The sequence below is a fragment of the Rosa chinensis genome, chromosome 6 (assembly GCF_002994745.2).
Source record: "Rosa chinensis cultivar Old Blush chromosome 6, RchiOBHm-V2, whole genome shotgun sequence".
Lineage (NCBI taxonomy): Eukaryota > Viridiplantae > Streptophyta > Magnoliopsida > Rosales > Rosaceae > Rosa > Rosa chinensis.
Genome location: NC_037093.1, coordinates 69,396,239 through 69,406,142, shown reverse-complemented (window position 1 = coordinate 69,406,142; position 9,904 = coordinate 69,396,239). Strand labels below are relative to the sequence as shown.

At 38.6% G+C, this 9,904-nt stretch overlaps 1 protein-coding gene across 1 annotated transcript; it reads left to right on the top strand.

Moving 5' to 3' along the window:
- The first annotated feature begins 239 nt into the window (after window positions 1-239).
- LOC112171848 (zinc finger MYM-type protein 1-like) lies at window positions 240-6,095 on the top strand. The gene is made up of 2 exons (XM_024308964.1): window positions 240-509; window positions 4,536-6,095. The coding sequence occupies exons 1-2, from the start codon at window positions 240-242 to the stop codon at window positions 6,093-6,095; spliced, it is 1,830 nt and encodes a 609-aa protein (XP_024164732.1).
- Window positions 6,096-9,904: the final 3,809 nt, after the last annotated feature.

The following is a 9,904-nucleotide window of genomic DNA, read 5'->3' as shown; positions in this document are numbered from 1 at the left end:
ACAAACTTCACACAATCTAGAATAAAATATCAAATTAGGATTTTCACTCCACATCAAGCAGCAGCTCCAACAGAGAACAAGGGATGATAATTTACCTAAGATAATCTAGAAATCTGATAGCCATTCACAGCATAGCTGCGGTGGTCCACGCCCCAGTGGCGGCACGTGCGGCGTCTCGGGTCAAAATCGGAGGTTGAGACCAGAGGGTTTTGGTGGAGAATGAAGCTCTGGTTGCATCCATGGTGCTCATGCAACTCAGATGTGGCCAGAGACGGCCAATCAGTCCTACCAGAAACCCAGATTTCAGCGAAGGTGCGAATGACGTTGTCCGGCTTCAGGTTGGCAGCGAGGCTTCTCGGTTTTCATCTCCGGCGAAGTCTGAGTCGAACGGTTATGGCAGTGTGCTGAAGGAGTTACCAGAATTGGAGGAAGCAAGATGGCAAGGACTGGTGGCTGTGTACGGTTGCTGGGCTCATGCCAATCATCGATTCTCTTTGGGTTTGGGTCGGGTTTGTACTGTGGTTCAATTAGTGGTGGCGGTGTTAAGAATCAGTGGCCGGACACCATGACATTCGGCGGTGGAAGTGCGTGGGTGAGAGAGACAGAGAGAGAGAGAGGGTCGTGCAGCCCAGAGAGAGGGAGGAGAGAAAAAGAGAAAGAAAGAGAAACCATCGAAGATGAGAGAGAGAGAGAGGAGGAGAAAAGAAGAAAATGTATTTGAAATGACATTTTTAGCCCCCAAAGTGGGCCCCTCAATCAAAGTTAACATTCAAATTAGACGAAACAAATAAAATTGGATACGGCTTATTAAAATTGAAAACACAGGGGTGTTGCTGATCAAATTGAAAGGGCAAAGATTGATATGATGTTACCCCCAAACCTCAGGGTACTAAACTGAAATTTTTCCTTAACCTAACAAATCAAATATGATCCTTCGTCCAACCTGGACAATAAAAGTCAACTCAGTGACCAAATTATATAAATTGAAACTCTGACAATTAAATATGTTTTTCTCCAAAGGAACAACACAAAAGTCACCCCGTGACAAAATCATATTATTTGCAACTCTGACATTTAAAAGAAAGAATCCTCGAAAATCCTTTTTAAAACACGTACTCATGAGCATCAAGTAACTCCCCGCTACTCCCCATGAATACAATGGCAACAAACTAGAGATCTAACTGATCGTATCCACTCACCCGGCCAAAGATGTAAAGTCCTTATATATATGCCTGAGGTCACTCCCAGGGACCCCGAATCCTCAGGTCCCTGACTTTCAGATCAAAACATTTCAAAACGGTCACTCTGGACCAAAATGTTACTCAACTCTCAAAGGAGATGTCACAACCTATGACCTCCAATCATCAGACCTCCCCGGTCGTCAGATCAAAACATTAAGCAAGTTGCTCTGGACTCAAAATGTTAAACCAAATTAAAAGCAGATGTCACCCCGTGACCTCCAAATCTTCAGACCCCCGGTCATCAGATTCAAACCATTAAGCAAGTCACTCTGGACCCAAAATGTTAAATCAAATCAAAAGGAGAAATCACAACCAGTGACTCTCAGATCTTCAGATCCCCAGTTGTCTGATCAAAACATTGCAAATCTCGTTAAAGCCACTCACACCAAATCTTGATACTTTTCAAAACAATAGAAATTCTCAATTCCTAACCCATTGTCTCCCGAAAAGTCAAGCCTCAAAACAATAGAATGAAATCCATCATACATAATGTTTAAATCACCCATCAACCCATAAGAATATACATATTTCACGTAAATATATATATATATGTAGATATTCACTTAGGAATGCTACTAATATCAACTATAGTTTGCAGTTAAATAAATAACTTCCAAAACGATAAGGTAACTTCCATTCTTAAATGAACATTGTGAGATTACTCACCTCAATCCTGCTGCGTCTTTTATACAGAACAAAGATAATAGAATCACAAAATATCCGTCCAAGACTACTTCGTCAAGTACCTAATCACATACGGTCACATCTAGAGGTGGCAAACGGGCCTGCTCGGCCCGGCCCGGCCCATTTTAAGCTGGCCTAGTCGTGCTTCGTGCCGTGCTTGGGCCCAGGGGCGGAACTACTGTTCGGCCCAAAGGGGTCCGGACCCCCCCTAACTTTTCAGCTGACACATATAAGGGTTTTTTACTTCAACAGTGTCTGAACTCTTCGAGGACTTTTAAAAAGATACCTGAACTTTCAAAGTTATCAATGTGATACCTGAACTCATTTTTTTATATCAATGTCATACCTACGGGAAATTTCGGTCACATAACAGTTAAATTTTGCATGTGTGACCCACGTGAGTCACTTAATGAGGGTAAAAAGACTGATTTGCCCTTAAAAAATTGTTTTTTTTAATTGTTTGTTTTTTTAATTTTTTCACTCTCTCTTCTTCCTCACTAGTTTTGCCTGTACGTTTCGCCGGAGAGAATCATCTCCCAAGTTGAACAAGTTTCCTCTGTTGCCATGGCCGACCTGAAATCCATAGCCGAATGCATAATCTCCTCCGATTACGCAAAGGTGTGCGTTCATATTTACAAAATCAACAGAAGCTCGAAGTGGAAGGATTCGCCTCTTCTCGGATCCATAAGGAGGTCCTCGAGCTTTAGAATCTAAAGAACCCTAATTTTCTAATCTTGTTCAAGAATTCAAGGTCACAACTCTTCAATTGTCTATAGAGAATTGAATGTCAAACCAGAATTGTGACAATGAAATCAAAGAACCCTAATTTGAAGATTTGCCCCAATTTTTTTTCACTAACCGAATGTAATTCCTCAACCCAAAAACTGCACAAGCCACCATTAATCCAATTGGAACTGAACGCAGAGGCTCGGAATCGTCGCACCAGACTTCCACCCCGTGATGTTGACGCCGGGGAGCATAACTGCTCTAGAAATGAATAGGTGCTGTGGTGTTAGCTTTTAGTTACTATAATCCCGAGTTAGTCACTCCCTTCGTTCGAACCTCGGAGCAATTGGGTAACACAAAGCTCCCAATTTGAACTAGCATGGCGGTCTAAGCTTGAACGGGCACTAGCTCATGTTTTAAGATGTCAGCGATGCATCGATGAAGCCAGGAAATCAACCGGCGATGGTGGTTTCGACAGAACCCGTAAACACCCAAAAAAATTGTTGGCCTTCGATTTCCTCTCCACGGTCGATGAATGGACGAACCACGACCACAGAGATGTCGGCGACGGCGAGACAATGAGATTGGGACCGGTGCGTCGCGGTGCGGTTGCCGGAATCCCCAGTTACGGTCGGGTTATGCTTTCGCGTATTTGGGCCTTCAACCGGATCGAAGATCCCAGAACATCTCCAGCAAGCTGCACAAGAAGGTCTGGATCGCCGCCGACGATATTCTCCTCTCTCTCTCTCTCTCTCTCTCTCTCTCTCTCTCTCTCTCTCTCTCTCTCTCTCTCTCTCTCTCTCTCTCTCTCTCTCTCTCTCTCTCAGAGATCCATCTGTGTGGAATCTCAGGTGGTATAGTCTGAGGTCTCGATCTTTGTTCCCTTTCATGGCTGATGGCTTGTGCAAAAGTCATTTTTACCCTTATTTTTTGCCTCACGTGCAGGACACGTGGTCACAGTTAACGGTTCCGTGACAGAAATTGCCCGTAGGTATGATGTTGATACAAAAAAATGAGTTCAGGTATCACATTGATAACTTTGAAAGTTCAGGTATCTTTTTAAAAGTCCTCGAAGAGTTCGGACACTGTTGAAGTAAAAAACCCCACATATAATTATATATATATTATTAGTTGAATAGGCATGATGTAATCAATACAAGCTATTGGACCCCCCCCCCCCCCCCCCCCAAATCAAATATATTAATTATATATAATATAATACTGACACCCCCCCACTATCAAGACCAAAACAGTCAATTTTAAGGAGAGAAAATAATAAAATAATAATATTTATTGTACCCACAAATCAAATATATTAATCATATATAATATAATGCTGACCCCACCCCCCTCCCCTCCCCCTCCCCTCCCCACTATCAAGACCAAACCGTCAGTTTGAAGTAGGAGAATAATAAAATAATAATATTTATTGTATAAAGATTAAAGAAGGAATAAGATAAGAAATAGAAGTCAAAGTAATAATAAAAAATTATTCCTATTTCCTAGGTCATTAGGATTTGAACGGAAATTGCTTTGATCAAGGCAAACTTTTATGTCTATATATTTTGCAATCGTGGTAACTTGAGTTTCCTCTCTTAATCTGAGCTATTGCACCAAGCCACTGTGCCTGCGAAAGGAATTAAGGTATTCTGCGATGCCTTTTTTTTTTATTTTTTTTTACTGTATCATATTTTTGTTACTTTCTTTTATAAATTTACTATTTCATCGATCAAACCCTCGACTAGATTCTTGTACCATTCTTCTTCTTTTTTTCCATTCTTTTTTATGCTTTGTTCTACGGATTTTGGTTTTTTAGCTTATTTTTTTCAATTGAATTTTTTTTGAATACTCATTGTTTATATGCGATTTTTTATTTATTTGTAGATGTCCACGCAGAAGACACTTGATAAGTGGTTTACAAAAAGAAAAACTCCTGAAAACTCCGAATCTAGTGCTGCCTTACCACAGTCTGATGTTGAGACTCAAGAGCCTGAAAATCCTGCTAAATTTTCAAGAACTGAAATCAACGAAATTGAAATTGATTCACTAGAACGTGATCCGGGAAAACGTCCGCAAATATGGGAATATCATCCTAATCTGCAAGATGAAGTCCGACGTGCTTATATTAAACTTGGTCCATATCAGCCTTTACTTTCAACATATCCGCAAAAAGGAAAGCGAAACCGTAGCTTTCAATCTTCGTGGTATCCACTATTTTCTTCATGGTTAGAATATTCTCCAACTGAAGATAAAGCTTTTTGTCTACCATGTTTTCTTTTTAATAAGCCCACCGGCCATCCTGGCCACAAAGCTTTCACTATTGAGGGATTTCAAAGTTGGAAAAAAGTAAGAGACGGTAAGGGTTGTGCTTTTCTGAGTCATATGGGTAAAGATTCTAACTCTTTTCACAAGAATGCTGTAAGAGCCTGTGACGACTTGATGAAGCAACCTCAGCATATACAGAAAGTTGTTGCCAATTATACTTCAAAACAAATTGCAGACAACCGTCTACGAGTCAAAACTTCAATTGAAGCAGTTCGATGGCTTGCATTTCAAGGTTGTGCTTTTAGAGGTCACGATGAAAGTCTTGATTCAATCAATCCTGGTAATTTCGTGAAACTCTTAGAATTGTTGGCTTCATATAATGAAAAAGTTGCTGAAGTTATATTGCAGAATGCTCCAAGAAATGCTTCTTACACATCCCCAAAGATTCAAAAACAAATGTTGCAGGCATTTTCAGTACAAATAAAAAAGGCCATTCGGGAAGAAATTAATTATTCAAAATTTTGCATAATTGTTGATGAAGCTCGTGATGAGTCAAAGAAGGAGCAAATGGCTATTGTATTGAGATTTGTTGACAAAGATGGTTTTATTCGGGAGCGCTTCTTTGGGCTTGTTCATGTCTCAGACACTAAGGCATCGACATTGCAAAAGGGAATATATTCAGTGTTATCTAATCATAATTTAGATATCCAAAATATCCGAGGCCAAGGATACGATGGTGCAAGTAATATGCGAGGTGAGTGGAATGGGCTACAAGCTTTGATTTTGAAGGATTGTCCGTATGCTTACTATGTTCATTGTTTAGCACATAGATTGCAATTGGCTTTAGTAGCAGCATCGAGAGAAGTTATTCCTATTCAAAAGTTTTTTACTAAATTGACTTTTATTGTCAATATTCTTGGTGCTTCATGCAAGTGTAATGATGAATTTCAAAGTGCTCAAGCAGAAGAGATTGCATATTTGACTTCAATTGATGAACTCGAGACTGGAAGAGGACTTAACCAAATTGGAACCTTGCAGCGTGCTGGAGATACTCGTTGGAGTTCGCACTTCAGATCTATTTCTACTTTGAGACAAAGGTTTAGCCCAACTTGTCAAGTTCTTATGAACATAATTGAGGAAGGGAAGAGTCCTCAAGCAGGAGATGCGGATTCTGCTTAAAAAATCAATGACATCGTATCAATTTGTCTTCATCTTACATCTCATGAAAGAAATTATGGAGAATACTAATGAACTTTGTCTAGCTCTGCAAAGTCAATCTCAAGACATTTTGAATGCCATGAATCTTGTTTCCTCTACTAAAGCATTCATTCAAAAGTTGAGAGATGATGGATGGGATACTTTATTTGCCAAGGTAAATTCTTTTTGTGAGGCACGTAACATAGATATCCCAGATATGAATGCTCATTATGTTGGAAGAGGAGGTCGAGCTCGTCACCAACAAAATGACTGGACAGTTCAGCATTATTACAAGGTAGATATATTTTATGCTGCCATAGATTCTCAATTGCAAGAATTGAATAATCGGTTTAATGAGCATGCTGTAGAGCTACTTATTCTTAGTTTAGCTTTGGATCCTAGAGAAATAAGTAAGTGTTTCAAGATTGATGATGTATGTCAGTTGGTAGAAAAATTCTATCCACATGACTTTGCAGATCATGAGAAACTACAACTCAAGAAACAACTTGAATTTTTTGAGTATGATGCAGTTCAAGATCAAGAGTTCAAAAGTATTTCAATTATGTCTGATTTATCTCAGTGGTTAGTAAGAACTAGAAGATCAACAAGGTATCCACTTGTTTATAGAGTGATTGTGCTTGTGCTTACTCTTCCAGTGTCTACAGCAACTACAGAGCGATCATTTTCTACTATGCGTATTGTCAAAACAAGGCTTCGTAACCGAATGGAGAATGACTTTCTTACAGACTCGTTATTGATGTACATTGAGAAATAAATTGCAGAAAAATTTACCATCGACTCAATAATAGATGACTTTCGAGACATGCAAGAACGTCGAGTTATGTTTTGAGTCAATGGAATTATTATTTTATTTTTTTCTTGATTGTTGGCTTATTGCTTACGAATTCTATTGAATAAGATTTTTAAATTATTGTCATACTGTTTTTTTTTTTTATTCGAACTTAATAATTCGATTATATGATCGTTACTTTATGTATGGACCCCCCCAAAGATCAAATCCTGGTTCCGGCCCTGCTTGGGCCGGCCCATTTATTATCGTGCTGGGCTCGTGTCGGCCCATTTACATAAATATTAAGCCCAGCCCGGCCCATGGCCCAAGCCCATATCGTGCCGGGCCGTGCTCATGCCGAGTTAATAACGGGCTGTGCTCGTGCCTACCCACTATAAAACACGATTTTAAAATCTTAATTTGAACAAATAAAAATTAATTTTATTTAACTATTTAGAAAATTAAAATAAATTAAGTTCTACAACGTTTTTCTTAATCTTAGCTTTTTAAGATTTGATTTCTAATAATTTTTTATATTCCACTATAAGAAAGAAAGAAAGAAAAAACTCAAAATATATTGTTTTTAGTATATTATTGTGAGATTAATATTTATTAATATAATGAAGATTTAATATCTATTATTTTTTCCTTCATTCTATAGTTGTATTATTATGAGATTAGTCTTTATTAATAAACATATATTTAATATTTAGAAAAAAATACTTATGTCAAAACAAGGATATAATGTTTTGTTTCATTATTTTGACAATATAAAAGAAAGCATTGGTGGAATTGTCATGAGATTTTAAATAAAAATGTCTCATATTCAAATCTCATCATTGTAGTTTTTTAATATTTTTAAAAACAAAATGAAATTTTGTGTTTGTAACGGGCCGGCCCACAATATATCGTGCTCGGGCCGGGCCAATGGGCCAATATTCTTAGGCCCAGCCCGACCCGTTATTCTAACGTGCTCGGGTCGTGCCGCGCCACTAACGGGCTTGGGCCGTGCCGAGCCACTTTTAAGCGTGTCGGGCCCGTGCCGTGCTCCTGCTTAGTGGCCCGTTTGCCACCTCTAATCACATCTCAGTACACGAACACAAAGTGATTAAAGTTCGAAACCCCTGTTTCAACTAAAACCCTGAAAGTAATGCCAATCGAGGCCGAACTTCATCCTAGACCACCTAAAGTCTCTAGAATACTTCTACAATCGATATGTCAAAGTTACAAGTCAATTGCACAGTCGGATCCTCACAGATCGAAAACCGAGCAAATAGAAATTGCTAAAAGTCCTAACAAATTCATACAATCTCCAAAAATTAAGTGTTGTATATCAAAATTCTTGTATCGACGAGTAAATCAAAATCAGGAATAGAAATTGTCCCTAAGGTGGCTGGAAGCCGCCGGAAAACGCCACCACAGGCGGCGGCAGCACCGCCGCCGGCAGCGAGACCTATGCCAAACTATTCCTCTCAACATGTACATCAACATTCATAACTAGCACAAAGTTTGAATTGAAGCCATATGGTCGTAATTTACCTTGAAAGCTCAGAGACCCGTTGAACCCTAGAATCCCAATCTCTTAAATTCGATCTCCACAAATTGAATCGTTGCAATCCACCTTGGGAGAAAACTTCTACGTCCTCTGGGCTCCAAAATCCCTCAAGAAACTCCGCCTGAGGTGGCCGGAAACATGAGTTCCGATGAGACCTCGAATGCAATGTCGTCTCCTCCTTCCGCCCTTGCTACGTCATCCACGGCTCGAATCAAGTGACAAAGCTGCCACAGACATGGAGACGGAAGTGAGGCGAAGAGAATGGAACAAGTGGCACATCAAAAGGTGGCCAAAGGAGGAAGAAATCGACAAACAAAAATCAGTCCCCGACTGCAGCTCATGAGAAAAGAGAGAGAAAAAAGTTTCCAAAAACGGAAATGAGGTTTTTTTCTGAATTTTTCTGGAAATTTTTCTATTTAACCAAAATAGAAACTTTTTCCAATGGCTATAACTTCTTCATACGAACTCCAATTTCCTAGTTCCACATAACCACGAACTCGTATCGACGCGCTCTACAACTTTTGTGAAGGAAGTTTTTGGAGAAACTCATCGTATAAAAAGTCAAACTTCGTGACCCCCCTAAAACTACGAAATTTGAATAATTATTTGTCCGAAAATAATTCCACTCCATTCCCGAACCACGTACTCATATCAACAACCACAAAATATATTCCGGAAAATCCTCAGAAAATAATAATAAATTTCCAGGGTATTACACGCCTTCTATGCTACTTGGACTAGTCTCTATAGCACTCATAAAATAGGATATATATATATATATATATATATATATATATATATATATATATATATATAGACACAAGGTCAATCCATGTGTCGACTTGTAAAAACACTTTAAAGTGAGTAGAAAGATAGTGTGTGAAATGTGTCCCGTTAAGTCACATAGAATTGAAAGTTCAAAGCCAAGGCCACTTCGCCATTCTGACGTAACTTTGATGTGTTCTCACTAAGTTAAGGTTCAAATCCACAAGACACCTTAGTTTATGTACTAAGCTTTGCAAGATTATGCTCAAGAATTTTCAAAATGATTTTAAAACCTTATTTTCATTATATCTTTATATTTTGAAAACGGTAGAGGATTGTTGGAGAGATTTTCAAAATATAATATTTATTAAAGAAATGAAAAGGTGTCATTTATGTTTGCACCTTTTGGATTTGTTTGAGTGAAGTAATATGACCAAAATTCAAATGATACAAATGAAAATGTACCTTACCATTTGAAGTGGTACATATACTTCTATAAAAATGGTTCATTCTCTATAGAATAAGACAATCCCAAGACAATCCTAGAGAGTCCCAAGAGAATCCTAAGAAGATCTAAGCCTCTAATATTCGCCATTCTCATGTTTTATTACATAAAAAACTACTAGAAACTAATAGTGCACAATTAATTTCTATAACTTTGAGCCATCTTGTAAACATTCT

What these genes read in the sequence shown, in the direction of transcription:
- LOC112171848 (XM_024308964.1), top strand. Translation starts at nt 240, where the DNA reads ATGGTGCTCATGCAACTCAGATGTGGCCAGAGACGGCCAATCAGTCCT. An exon ending in TCTCTTTGGGTTTGGGTCGG is followed by an intron (nt 510 to 4,535) that starts GTTTGTACTGTG and finishes ATTTATTTGTAG; the next exon opens with ATGTCCACGCAGAAGACACT.